Raw genomic sequence first — 15553 nt, 5'->3', positions numbered from 1 at the left:
ACATAACCCCCATCTCTGGCAGTTTGGAGCAGAATGCCATTCCAGTCTGAACTGATGAAGATGGCAGTCATGTGTGCATGAGGTGTGTTTGCTAGTGTGAATGAATGTGTGTCCGTTTCCTTTTCTGAAGAAAGTTTTGGCTGAAAACTAAATGTGTAACAGTCGTGTTGTTGTGCCTGTCTGCAACTCACCATGTCATCTTTGCAGTGAGTAGCAGTCTGCCATTTTCCTTACATTGTTGATATTTGAACCTGGAGTTTCCATTGTTTGATATGTGTATGTATGTGTAAATGTTCCACACCTCATCCTAAACCACTTTAACGATTTCCACCAAATTTGGTACACACATCCCTCACTGTTGGGCAACAATCGCTGTGGTTGTAAGAACCACCTACGTATCGTAGTTCAGGAGGTACGATGTCGTAAACACTGAGATGCGGGGAAAAATGCTGCATTGTGCATTACCTTTAAATTTATTACTTCTTTGCAGCTAACTCTATTCACAATACATTTCGTAGACAGTATCCACATATGCCACTGAATGTACCTACATAAATATATCATTGTATGATGTGTAGTTCAAGAGAACTGACATCATTAACACTGAGGTGTGTGAAAAAATGCCGCTTCATAAATAATGTTTTAATACATTTATTCTTTACCACAAAGACACTCCTGTAGTTGAGTCAACTTAAGGAAATCCCTGACACCTGGCTGTGTATTTGACAGCTTTCAATTGTGAAACACAATGGCTGTAGGCGAATTTCATCTATAGAGCTATGAAGAGGTGTTACCATGGAGAGACAAACACACGTGAGGCAGCTATGCCCAGTGTACAGAAACTGTTTCATAATTTCAAAAGAGTTCTCACAAATACATGTAAATGAAATTTTTTTGGTATTACACTATAAAAGCATTTCTTTTTCTTCCCCATTTCTAATAGAAAATTGATGGAGTGAATACCTAGGCGTTGCTGAGTTTGTCCGCTAATTTACATACACAGTTTATCAGGAACCACACGACTTGTTACAGATATTCATAGAGGAACACTCACCACATGTATTTGTAATAGCTGAACATGGACTAAAGTCCAATGAAATAATATATAAAAACTAGCCTTTTACCAGCAGCTTTGCCCAAGCACTCATACGGCGCATATATGACACACATCCATGGCATCTCTGTTCTCCTCCTCCCACTCCCCCTCCCTTCTCCCTCCCTCTCTCTCTCTCTCTCTCTGCCTCCCCCTCTCCCCCTCCCCTTCCTCTCTCTCTGTCTCTCTCTCTCTCTCTCTCTCTCTCTCTCTCTCTCTTTTTCTCTCTGTCCATTTTCCATGTCCTTCTGCCCCCATCTCTCTTTTCTTCACATCCATTTCCCTATGTCATTCCATCTCCTTCTATCTCCTGTCTTTCCATCGCCTCCTCCCTCCTCTTTCTGTCCATCTCCTCCTCCCCCCCCCCCCTCTCTCTCTGTCAATTCCCTCCTCCCCACTCTCTCTGACCTCCTCCTCCACTCTCTTTGAGCGTCACCTCCTCCCCGTCTCTCAGCCTGTCTGCTTCTCCCCTATCTCTCTCTTACTCCCACCTCTAACTGTCCATATCTGCTCTTGCTCACATATACCCCCTGAACACCTTCTGATACTGCCCACACAACATGCTAGTTGTGAAGGGTGTCCTAGATGTCAGGTGTTACCTACCCTTTCTTGACCCCAGCTCCACCGTTATGTGAGCAAGGTGGTACTTCATCAACAGTACTTCTTTCCAGGCAATAAGCAGTATGTGTACCAAATGTGGTTGAAATCAAGCTAGTGGTTTATGAGGAGATGTGCAGCATGCATACATTCACATATGCACTCATTTATATGTAAATTAGAGGGCTACTTACTAGTAGAGATGGGGGTTCCGCTCCTGAACTGATTCATAGAGTTGAATCTTTCAAAGGAGTGAACAATCAGTGATTCAGAAAAAAAGAACGGTAGCTCCAAACGTTTCCCACAGCAGAGAGAGAGAGAGAGAGAGAGAGAGAGAGAGAGAGAGAGAGAGAGAGAGAGAGTCGGAGCAGATCAGCGGGGCCTCTGCTGGTCAGAGTACACTGCACGCCACACAACACAGCCAGTGCCGGCCTCTCCCCTGCTTCTGCCTTGGCTGCCTGCATTGTGCAGTGCCCCATTGGATTTTGTGTTTCACATATGCCGTGCTGTCTCTGCGCTTCCTCTGCCGCGTGCAGTGTCTGGCACACCTTAACTTAGCATTGCACTCCGTCGGCGATCGTTTCAGTCGCACGTCCTGCCCTCTGGGCAGTTATGCGAGCAACAGGACCGAGAGCCTCCTACTGGAGAACATAAGAACTAGTTGCAACAACCTGCTCGCAAGAGAACGGACGATTTGTCTCGGAGCGGGTGACTGGTGGCCATTCACCGCTCCCCCCACCCTTGGAACTCGCCCGCTCAACGCTCACCCTACCGTTCTCGACTCTAGCCAGAGTGTTGAGCAAAGCAACTCAGGTGTCACTCTGGTCTCTGCGGCCTTAGCTCATGCAGTAATACAGCTCGCGGCTCGACCTGCTTGACTCAGCGCCTCTGCATCTTATTGTAGTACGGATTTTGCTATTTTAGGCGTCTTCAGAAGGAAACGCTCACTTTAAAAATATATGGCTTGCGATGTATTTGTACGAGGTTAATGAAATTTTAATACATGATAGTGAAATATATTGTTAATGTAAATCTCAAGTTACAACATTTTCCGATCACCCAAAAAAAAAGTTCTTATTATTTTCGTAACCTGACTTTTTCTTATCGCAGGATAAATATATAACAGAAATCGTGGGTTCGTTTTGAAGGTCTCTTTCGTGGTTGTAAGAAGCTGTAACCATTGCGACCATACAGTGGGGTATGGATTTTATACGTTATCAGCATATTATCATTATCAGCATGCTATTTAACTTTGTAGCCATTATCATGTGCAAAGGTGAAATATTTATTACATATCTGACATGTCTGAATGATTGTTGTCACAGTATTACAATCATTCAGACATGTCAGATATTTTATGACTATTTCCCCTTTGTCCATGATAATGGCAACAAAACCAAAACTACGATAGTGCAAAATAAATCAATAATCAAAAACTTTGTCATATCGTGGAAATTTCAATAAACAATACAAAATTCTTACTCATTATTTGTGTTACTTCAAAATAGGATCAAATAAGATCAAAATACAGGTATAGTACTGGAATAAGCCAAGTTTAAAGGGCAATGTGCCTTCCATTTATTTTCTATTGTGAATGAGTGGTGAGTCATGAAAAAGAGCTAGTTCATTTCAGGGAGTGAACAGTTCTGATCCGATCTCTGAAAAGAACAGTTTTGCCCATCTCTACTTACTACCAGATTATTATTACAGGCAAACCATAAATTTAGTGGTGTTGCAGTTTATGCAAGTAAACATATAGCAGTTAAAAAATTCTTTTCTTGAACACCATACCAAATAAGAACCAATTGAAACGACAGGTGATAAGCTCCAAATATGGTAATGATCTTAAGGTAGCAAGCCATAAATTGATTGAGGTATGTCATCCATCAAATACTTATGTAATGTGATTCATAAATAGACTTCGTAGTTGAGTTTATCAGAGTGGTCCTGATGACTTTACTGTATTTGATGCTTTAACATAGATACTAATTCAGACGGTAAACATGAAAGTCAGTGGTATGTTAAGCTCATATAGTCTTTTTAATGTAGTATGCTCAGACACTATAGTAATGGACACATGCTCCGCAAGAATAGATTATGCTATAATCACGAAAAATGTTATGGATAACATAAACTACAGTAGCTTAGATTTTCTTTACAGTATTTGACCACATTTGTCATGTAATAGAGTACCTACATTTGTCTGTGTTAAAAATGACTTGAATTTTTCTGCAGAAATGAACTCTGAATAGCTCAAATATTAATGCCTTTACATACAGATTTGCAGAGGAGAAAAGGGTTCTGAGTACCATGTGAAAGTGTCTGATGACCAATGGAACATTTTCTATTCAACCACCTTGAGACACTCTGACTATTGCTATCCCCTCAGAAAAATCCAGAAGGTAGTAAATCATTGCTGAAATTGAAGTAATTCTTGACTAAAACTGTCACCAAATATGATTAGGCTCAGACAAATTATACCTGTATACTTTGCCTGACCCTAATCATACAGCTTCATAAAGCTACTAATATGCAGATTTCTATTGGACAGTACAATCATGCTAAAAAGACTTTTGAAACTGAAATAGCTAACCTTATTAAACAGATTAATAGTATAGCAACACAGCAGTCTTATAAGTAAAGTATCCTGGGAGCTGAAGGATAAGTATTATTAATTTCTCAGGAATACAAATGTGGAAACATTCAGCATTAGTCATGATGGTAACATTGTGAAAAACTCAAATACTATATGTAATTTTTTAATAACTATTTCTCTTCTCCAGTTTATAAACAAACCCATATTACTCATGTACAGGTCACCAGTTTGAATTTGGGGCTAAGCAAGCAGGAAGTATTCAAGGCAGTACATATCCTAAAGAAAAAAATGTTTATCTCTATGGGATGGCACATCTAATGTAATTACTAAGATGTACTTAAAAGGAATCTCTAATTCTTCTTGTGCCTGATTGACTGCAACATTAGGGAAAACTTTTATACCTCTGTTTAAAAAAAAAAAAAAGTGTTGTGAGACCACTGTATAAAAAGAAAAGTTAGGAAGATGTCTCAGCTATTGACTAATATTATCAATTTCCACCTTCGGTAAGATATTTGATTGTATTATCTCGAACTAGCTTACTGCATGTACATTCTTAGCACCATTTCAGAAAAGAGTTAATCATGGCTACAGCAGTTACACATTTCCCCCAAGAAGTGTACTGTCCATTGGGCCAGAATATGTACCTGATAAAAGCTTTCGAGTTGATCAACCATAGGTCGCTTCTGAAATAAAGGTGAAGTCATATTGCACTGGGGATCCACTTGTGTATCTTTTAGCCTTACACCTGTTGATTTATTAACAGTGACACAGTGATACAAGGTTACCTCAGGGCCCAGTTCTTGGTTTCTTTCTCTTGCTCACAGATATTAAAGACATTTCACAACACATTAACTCACATACAATAAGTTATTAACATGACATTGTAGTTTTATTCTGTAGTATAGACAGTAAGGAGCTAGAGTCTTTTGCTACCAGTGGTGTTACGGAATTAATTAAATACTTCAGTGATGAGGGCATCAAGGTGAATATTACCAAATATAGTTATTGGCATTTAAAACAGGCAGTTCTCATCATATCATTGTAAATAATTTATGTAATACCTTGGCAACGTAATCTGGCAGCTGTGAATTTCTGGATATGTATGTGGATGAAAATCTGAGATAGATAAACCACATCAATTTTGCACGTGGAAAAGTCTGTAGTAGCTTATATCTCATCAGTCAGATCGCAAAGATAGTTCCTAACTGAACATTATTTCTTATGTATCAACCAGAGTTATCAAGTACAGTGAAGTACATGGTCACAATAACAGGATAAAATGTGACAGTGTTCAGCATAGAACAAAATTAAAAATGACAGGTGGAAGCCCATACATAAATGGTTTGATTTGTTTTTTCATGCTACCAGACTCTTAAAGAACATATAAAGTGAATGATTCCAATACAAAATTAAAATCTTTTCTGATAAGAAAAAATTATATTCATTCAGTGAATTTTAAAGCAGTGCTTGTGATATATACCTGCAGCATATCAACTTTACAGTAATAGATACATAAAGTAAATATACAGGGTGTATACGACCCGGGAGATCCGGGAAAAACCCGGGAATTTTTTCATCCGGAGGAAAACCGGGAAAAACCCGGGAATTTTTTAGAATTCCGGGAATTTTCCATTGTTTTTGTTATCGGTTAAATTTTTGTAATTTTGACTGGTAAGAACCAATACTCAACAAAGGATATTACTAATCATTTTTTTCATTTTGTGGTGCAGTTCTTCTTGTTGTCTCCGTGCTTGCTAAGATATTACTGTATCCCGTGCGAGAATGTACGATGAATTTCTTAAATCACAGAGCGTTATATGTGAAAGCTTAGCTTCTCTTGCAGCGTATTAATCTTAGAGACCAATATTATATGTGAAAGCTTTGCGTTTCGTGTGTTCGCGCTACTTAACAGTGATGTTGCTATTGGCTGACTGCATCACGTGTCCTAAGCTCTGATTACCCGCTGTCATCGGCTGGCGAGATCACGTAACATGAGCTATGACTGGCTTACAAAAGCGCATTGCAATCTCTTTCTCAATGCTTTGGAAAGTAACATGTGGTGTTTGATGGAATTCGAATTTATACTTTCGTAATACGAAAATATGCAGCGTACATGTTGCTGCACATCAAAGATCTTTCCAAACCGCGTTTTTTCCCGTGTGTTTAGTTTTCTAAAGCGGCGGGAAATTCTACGCCCGTGTATAAAACCATAATCATTTAAAGGACTGATAAGTTATACAGTTCCGAGAGAAAATATCCTGTCAGTTAACAGGGAAAAAGTATGTTTTCACCCGGGAGAAAGTGTATTTTTAACCGGGAAATCCGGGAATTTTTTTTTCCTTGTCCACGTATACACCCTGATATAAGATGCAACAATTTTTGTGTGTAATGTATGTTGTATGTGTGCTTATTATAATCTCATTATATCTGATGTTTGTAAAAGCCATCGTTTTGATGGTTCGATGCAAAGCAAACGTAAAAAGATAAATAAGTAAACACCATCTGGTACAATATTTGCCAAGGTTACCAGAAAATGTTGCACTGATGTGTGTGGTATGTCTTCATAAAATAAATATAGATAAAAATGTGTAAGAGACATAGTGATTATCATTTACATCTTAAGTACTATGGTAAATATTTCAAGGCATATATGACAGCTGACTATCTGCAATTGGTGGTGTGTTAACAAAAGTTGCCTGTTTCACTGCACTGTATACAAATAAAGTTTATATTAGGATATTGTTTATGTCCTACACCATTATTTTAATTACTGCACAAAAATATTAACCAGTTCTGTGAATGTTTTTATTTTAATGAAGAAAATTTCTTTGTTATTCAAAAGATAAGATTATTTTATGTTTTTTTCTCTGTATGTGCAGATCAGGGTTCCTTGACATTGGTGTAGAGAGGATAGTTGACCAAGTTGTTAATCCAAAAATTATGCCCGTGTTCCTACCACAAATAGAAGATGTTGTTTACAGTTGCCTTGGGATTGAGAAACCAAAGAAAAACAAGGAAAATTTCAATGGTGAGGAAAATGAATTAGCCACTGGCTCAAAACTAGATAGCTACAGATCAAATTTCATTTTTTCTCTGAATTTTTTTCTTTTTTTGATGTTACATTTACCCAAATAGCACTTAGTGCATTTCTAGGGATTGAAGTATCCGTGTATTAGACTTAAGTTTCAAAATAATTTCTTGTATTTATTTCTGACAGGTAATTTAATTTCTGCAGTACATCGACGAAATAAAAATATGTATTCAAAATTACATCTGTATGTATATCCAGCATACGCAGTTCCCGTTGTTGTAAGGCGAGTGGACATCTTTTGATCGCATCCTTACTTTTCACAACCCTCTTTCTACTTGCAATGTATCACAGATTTAAAGATTAAATCACATTCTTCTTGTGTGTAGTAAGTGAGCAGTTTGAAACTGCATATTTAAAAATAAACAAATTTAAACTTAAATACTAGTTATTTGATTAGCTGAAACTTTTGTATAGTATGGTAGCAAACATTGGTTTTCTGCACCATAATCATTCTGTTGGCCCATGACCAACTGGGGTATTGACCTTCCTGTCAAAATGTAGGTGATGCTTTTATTGCCTCTTTTGTCAAGCTGTTGGTGTTATTTACTCTCATGTTGTGGGGCAATGTTTCATACAATTCTTAACATAATTTATGGACATTCCTATGGTTGTTTCATTATTCATTAGACAAACGACTTCTGCCTGGTTATAACTGTCTTCTTCTCAATTGCTGTATGAAATGTGTATATTTAGCTTTATATCACGTAACTGTACTAACAAAGAATTGTGCTGTATAACATAACCTTCTTATGTAACTAACTTATTTCTGCTCACACGGTAGTGACATACAATTAAAATATTATGGTGAATGTGTTGTGTTGTGATTACAAGTATTTCCTAAAACCTTTATTGCCAATCTTTGAAGCATATTAACCTCCTTCAATGTTAGCATGTCACAGCCATATATGAGGATTTTGGCATTATTACATCCCACACTTTGAGCAATCTCCCCCCTCTGGATGAAAATGATAATTTCATTATGAGGTAGGAAGAACAACATAGTATGAGTGTGGACAAACTAAAAGTGAGAAATTAGATGAAGTGTCCATATGGTTTTGAAGCTGCACACTCTGAACTGTACCCAATAGTGCAGCAAGCATACTGCAAGACCATATTAAATAAATGCACTAAAGTTAAAATATCTTATTTCAAATGTGTGGCAGTGACACACTACATTGCAAAATGCACAGCTCAGTCCTAATGAAAAAAGAATACGCTCCACTGAAAAAAGTTGACATACTTCAAATGGACGTAACTTGGAGAGGTCCCTCATATATGTATGTGCCATTATCTATGTAAGTAGTTCATCTCTTCCTACAGACAGATGGCAGGCAGGCAGAAAGAGAGAGAGAGAGAATGAGAATGAGAGAGAGAGAGAGAGAGAGAGAGAGAGAGAGAGAGTCTAACTGGCATGAATTGGGAGACTCCATCTTTTGCTGACATGTAAGACATGTGACAATGTTATATTTTATTTTAACGTTAATAATTTTTGTTTTAAGTTTCATTTCAGTATGTAATAAATGATAATGCTTTAGGATTAAAGTAGACCACTGACTGAAAAGCAGAAAAGCTTGAGTTGTTGTTAGGCATCATCGAGTTGTCATTAGGCACACACAAAAGAAATAAAACTTGCTAACTTTTGGAGTCATGCTTTGATGAGCTAGAGTAAAACACTCATACACAATCAAACACATGTGCATACACACACCTATGCTCCTACATGGTGCTGGCTAGACTAACAGTGCCAATGTGTTTTGCAGTCCAACTGCTGCAAAGTAGCATTGGCACTCTTAGTCTAGCGAGCACAATGTAGGGGCATATATCTGTGTGTGTGTGTGTGTGTGTGTGTGTGTGTGTGTGTGTGTGTTACTCTGGCTCATCGAAGGATAACTCTGAAAGCTAGCAAGTTTTCTTTCTTTTGTGTTTACCTGTTGACAACTCAATGCTTCTGTTTTTCGGTAATCAGTCTCCTTTAATCCTAAAGTATTTACATTCTACAAGAACTTCCCTATGGCATGTAATAAGTAATAGAGAAAACACAAATTAGAAATTTGTTAACTTCCCAAAGAAACAGAGGAGCTTGCCAGTATTGAGCCTATCTTCATGAGTCAAAACTCACAGTACAGGTGATAGAGACATATAATAATAATAATAATAATAATAATAGGAGTCCTAGATTACAGGACCATTAGTTTAATTTCTTGGGAGAAAAAAGGAAATACTAGGGGGAAAATGGACAGTAGGGATGGTGTGTAGAAGTAGGTTGCTTGAAGAGTGGGATAAGAGGAATGCATGGGGCAAGGGAGGCAAAGATCATACATGAGTAGTATTTTTATCTCTTACCCCTCTAGCATCTTTGTTTTTAAATTTTTGTGTTCTTTTCTCGTTATGCATTGTGTGACCCTCTTAGTGAGTACTCTGCTTCCCTCTGCCAGACCTGTGGTTCTGAAACCTAGGAGAGCTGTAATTTATTTTTATGTATTTTTATCAATCATGCTGGAAACTGTGCCTCCTGAAGATGAACAATGGCCAAGCCATCTGCCTGTTTTGGAATGATATCTAGTTTCCATTTTTATTTGAATTGCATGAATACTAAAGTGTATGACACATATTAAAGAGTTATGCATTCCTTGAACATTTCATGAGGTATAAAATAGATTTGATCATTTAGTAACTGAATAACATGTTGTTTGTTCTGGATCAGAAACAAACGTAACATCAGGCAAGACTCTGTGGAATGTTTAATAACACCATCCAAAACATGCATAAGTAACTTAGTACTTCAGTCAGTAGCTCTCTCCGATTTCTCATATGGGATATCTTTGTTCATAGTGATTACCTCAAAATAACTGTAAAAGTCAGGAGATTGCTTGAATACAGTGCTGCTTCGTTCAGCAACAGTCAGTTCTACACATAATTTAAAGATCCATAATGCATGTGAGATAAATTAATCCCCTAGGTACAGTATTACTGACTAATCACGCAAGTCTGACATTTATAAAATTTTCTGAGTAGGTGTTCAAAGTGGTACGGTATGAAACGTATACATGAATGTTATGTTTGGGGGGAGGGGGGGGGTGTTTGACAAATAATGCAGTGTATTTCATTAGGAGAATTCTGAGGAGTATGAGTATTCCATCTAAGAAAAACATTTGAAGGTTCAATGTAGAAAGTTGAAATCTTTAAATAATTAAGATGACTGTAAATTGGAAGTTTTCAAAATTGATACTTATGTATCCATGGCCAAGGGACTACCAGTGAAACCCACAAGTGCCACACAACTATTTATCATTGATATAATAAACATAAATCAAATACCGTGTTCGTGACAAATGTCCACACTACTAAGTACAAACTGAAATGTCACTCTCAATCATTGCCCAGGAACCACATATGCGATGAAGCCATGAGTCATAGTAAGTGACAAAGGGAAAGGAGCCAAGCATGACCGATGGTAGGACCCAACCTGGCACATAGACGTCCAGGATGTTGGACATCGACAGTTGTTGGGGGTGATAGCTCAATGACAGCAGCTACTGGTGGGATGACGTCCAGTGTGGCATGGCACCTGGGAGTGGCAGACAGCAGTCCAGCCTAGCGTTGGTGAGAGGTGCTCACAGTGAGGGCTATGACTCCAATCGGTGGTCTGCTGGTGCGGCGGGCATGACCGATGGTAGGACCCAACCTGGCACGTAGAATGTGCTTACTGGTACTGGGTGCAACCATGGTCTGGTGAAGGCTAACTATTCTCCAGCGGAGGGGTACCAGTGTAGTGATGAGTAGGCAAGGTGCCCAGACTACAGTGCTCTCTACTGGGTTGAGGTCTAAATTGAGTCTGCAAAGTTATATAGATGTGGGTAACTTTACTAGGTGAACTCAGGTCAATCACTGAGTGTCAAATTAAACACCTTTCAGCCATCTAGTTTCCAAACTTGTTTTGTATGGCTACTAATTTCAGAGTTTTACTATGCCATCTTCAGGCCCTTGACCAACGCGTAGGAAGATTCTACCTTTTTTCGCATCAAACCAGGAGCCTGCAATACTGGTATGAGTAGCTCGCTTCAACCATCATCTGCCAACTCAGTCGGTCTGAAGATGGTGTAGTAAAATGCTGAAACTTGTAGCCAACTAAAACAAGTTCGGAAACTAGATAGCTGAAAGGTGTTTAATTTGACATCCTGTATCGAACAGACGAGTCCCACAACCATTTCTAAAAAGATGGACGTACAGAGACAATCATTGAATGTTTTTATTATTGATCTGATCCTGGTGTAACAGTTGTAGAATCATTCAATGAAAGTCTTGACGTGGTTGTGCAAAAGTACTGTGATCATGCAGAATCAGTTGCAGATGACTTGAACTGACCAAATATAAACTGTGATGTCAGAGGATTCATTGCTGATAGTATGGACAGACAGTCTTGTTAAAAATTATAAATCTTTTCTCTGAAAACTGTCTTGATTAACTAGTGTGGCAACCCATGCGCAATGGGAATATTGTAGAGTGGTAATGTTATAGAGTGAAATATAGTGATCAATATGTCATCATAGCCACAGTGGTTACTAAAGGTAATAAATGCTTCAAGAAGGTTGGGAAACCTTTTGGAAAGAGCAAATAAGCAGTGTTAGCATCCTACTTAGATGGAGAATCGACATCATTTAGATCCAATATGACGGACATTAAGGAATTATGAAAAATTTTAAACCGGATGTAAATTACACTTTGGAGAAGTCAGTATATAAAGGACATGTTTTAATAACAAAATTCAAAGAATGCTGAGAAAACAGAGATTTCAGTATTCTTGGGTCAAAAAAGAATGTGAAATGTCAATAGGAAAAAGTTAGTAGCAATTAATGTGTCTAGAAAAAGACTGATGCAGGAAGCATACAAAAACTTCCTTTGTCATGTGCTAGTTAAAGATCTTGTCAAGAATCCTAGAATATATTGGTCCCATGTGATATCACTAAGCAGATCAAAGGCTACTGTTCAGTTAGTAATAAACCAGTCTGGTGTGAAAACAGAAGATAGACAAACAAAAGCTGAAGTTTTAAAACTCGCATCTGAAAAAAATCCATGAGGTCATATAGGCATTCCATTCTTTGGCCTCTGCACAATCTCCCATATGGAGAAATAGGCATTAGTGGCACTGAAAGAGTTGAAAAAAGATAAATCAAGAGGTCCATATGGAACCCTAATTTGGTTTTACAGAAAGTACTCCTTGGCATTGGTCCGTAATTACCTTGCATTTATCATGACTCTCTCACCCAACAGGTAGTTCCAAGCTCAGGAAAAAAAGCCTATGTGACATCCATAATGAGAAGGGAAATAGTGAGGACCCACGAAATTACAGATCAATATGCTTAATGCATGTTCAATTTAGAGTTCTTGAGCATATCCTGAGGTTGACTATGATAAATCTCCTTGAAGGAAAAAAGCTTATATTCACTTGTGTGAAACTCAACTTGCCTTTTTCTTGTGCAATATCCTGCACACCATGGATGAATGGTAGCAGGCATATTCCATTTTCCTAGATTTCTGAAAAGCAGTGCCACACTGCAGACTGTTAACAAAAGTCCGAGCATTTGGAATATCTTGTCAGAGTTGTGAATGGCGTGAAGAAATAATAGAACTCAGTGTGTTGTTCTGGATGTCAAGTGTTCGTCAGAGACAAAGGTATCATCAGGAGAGCTCCAGGGGAGTGTAATAGGATTATTCTTGTTCTCTATATACATGAAAAATCTTAAGTATAGGATGAGTAGCAATCTCTGACTGTTCGCTGATGATGCTATAGTTCATGGGGAAGTGTCATCTTTGAGTGTCTTTAGGAGGATACAAAATGATTTGATTGGAGTTTCAGTGTGGCAGCTTGTTCTGTGTGTGGGGAAAATGTAAGGTAACGAAGAGGAGTAGAAGAAACTGCCCTCTAGTGTTTGAATACAGTATTAGTGGTGTTCTGTTGACACAGTCATTTCTATTACATATCTAGGTGTAATGTTTGAAAATTAGGTGAAATCGAATGGGCATGTAAGGTCGGTTAATTTACTGCATATAGAACACTCGTGCAACCCATCCTTGAGTACTGCTTGAGTGCTTGGTATCCCCAACAAGTTGTGTTAAAGGAAGACATAGAACCAATTCAAAGGCATGCTGCTAGATCTGTTACTGATAGGTTCAATCAACATCTAAATATTACAGAAATGCTCCATGTAGTGGAATGGGTATCCCTGAAGAAAAGATGTTCTTCTTGCAAAATGCTGTTGAGAAAGTTCAGAGAACCAGCATTTGCATCAGCCTTTGGAGCAAGCCTACTGCACCAACAAGCATCACGCATAAGGACCATGAAGACAAGATAAGAGAAATCAGGGCCTGTATGGAGGGATGCAGACAGCGGACCTTCTCAAGTGCTGCAGAAAATGGAATGACCAACTGTGGTACTGGGTACCATCTGCTGTGCATTATATGGTGGCTTGTGGAGTATTTATGTAAATGTAGATGTGTGTATTTGGTCATCATTCCTGAGGTGCTCTGCAAGCACTTGAACATGAACATTATACATCACTTTGCCTGACTACACTTAAAATTCAAGGAAGCTGTGTTCTTAAGGGACTGTAAGAACATATTAGTGCCCCCTCCCCCATCACCATACCCCCTTACATTTTTACTGCATAGAGCTCATTTAGATGTTGCAAGTAGAATTTGGCACACAGCGCACGTGAGAAGAAAGAGAGGAAGAGAAACAAATTAACATTGGAACTGATTTATCTCTGCTATAAAGTTTACAGTATCTTAGAGCATAACCGTAAATTTAGATTAAAGCATACTATGTATCAGAAAGTAAAGTTTAGCAGAAACTAGATTAGTAGTTGTGAATGCACCGTTTTAATGGCCATAACAGTGTATCAATAATGGTCATGTAGATGTCCTTCCTTACTGCTCAACAATTCTGTATTAAATCCCACACACTGCTAAAGTTCTGAGCAGTTTCCATGTGGTGCCAACATAAGATAAGTCAGTTTGCCAGCAGCTTCTTAATTATAGAATGGTTAATTACCCAGAAGTTTAGGGTATTCTGTTGGCCTAGAGGTGTGAACCAGCTGTATGAGGTTGCAACAAACATGTGCATTAAAAATATTAATCATACCAAGGTGCAGATATGCAGTAGGGCTGTAACCAAATTAGTGTGAAAATCAAATGATGGAAGGAAGTGAGATTTTGAGAATTGATAGTAAAATTTGAAATGCTCTGAGATAGTGACCTCTGAACTAAGTGAAAAACTGGGAGTAGTTCATTGAATTTATTCCTTCTGTATTATATTCTAGAAGTTCAGACTGAACAAACGTATGGCTAGACAAGAGAGGTAGGCAAAATAAAAACTAGTGAATTATGCTTATGGATGTAATGAAAAATTAATGAAGATTAAATCATCAACATCAAGGTAATTGGAAAAAGCACATGTTAACTCAGAAGATAGGGGAAGATAGTAACTAAGGCTTGGTTAAGGAACTGTTGTAACATTCACCAAAAATAATTTCGGGCACTTGCAGAGAACTTAAGGTGGCTGGGTAGGGATTTGCAAGTCCAGTACTACTACATTAGGTATGAATGAAGATAAATTAAGAATACATGGAATGTAAAAGAAACCTACAAAGCAAGGGACACAGTGGTTAATGCACTGTACGTGTACTTAATGACAGTATTATGAAAAGGACAGTTGCTACTCGTCATATAGCAGAGATGCTGAGTTGCAGATGGGCACAACGAAACGACAGTCAAACAAAGCTTTTGGCCAAACAGTCTGGCATTCTCAGCCAGAGACTCTGTGTGTGTGTGTGTGTGTGTGTGTGTGTGTGTGTGTGTGTGTGTATTCTGACGAAGGCCTGTTTGGCCGAAAGCTTTGTTTGACAGTCTTTTCGTTGTGTCTCCATTATATGGTGAGTAGCAACAATTCTTTTCATGCTATTGTCATTAATCTATCCTGGATTTTCCATTGTTTAATGGTACTTGTATTTAGGAAGTCCAGTATTCAGATCCTCATCTGGCCATCCTAATTCAGGTTGTTCATGGTTACCCTAAACGGTAATGCTTTTCAAAATGATATGGCTTATGTCCTTCTGTATCCTTGTGTAATTCCTGTTGTGTGCTGTTTCTAATGACTTTATCACCCATGGAGAATCTT

At 38.2% G+C, this 15553-nt stretch overlaps 1 protein-coding gene across 1 annotated transcript in view; it reads left to right on the top strand.

Moving 5' to 3' along the window:
* LOC126475242 (biorientation of chromosomes in cell division protein 1-like 1) overlaps nt 1-15553 on the top strand; it is a 90679-nt gene that overhangs the window by 34185 nt on the left and 40941 nt on the right. The window contains exon 3 of the mRNA XM_050102932.1: nt 7166-7314. Within this exon, the coding sequence (XP_049958889.1) occupies nt 7166-7314 (149 nt within the window). The remainder of the gene's footprint in view (nt 1-7165; nt 7315-15553) is intronic.

Source organism: Schistocerca serialis, chromosome 4 (assembly GCF_023864345.2).
Source record: "Schistocerca serialis cubense isolate TAMUIC-IGC-003099 chromosome 4, iqSchSeri2.2, whole genome shotgun sequence".
Classification (NCBI taxonomy): Eukaryota; Metazoa; Arthropoda; class Insecta; order Orthoptera; family Acrididae; genus Schistocerca; species Schistocerca serialis.
Note: the sequence above shows the minus strand (reverse complement) of the source record. Positions and strands in the feature narration are given on the sequence as shown.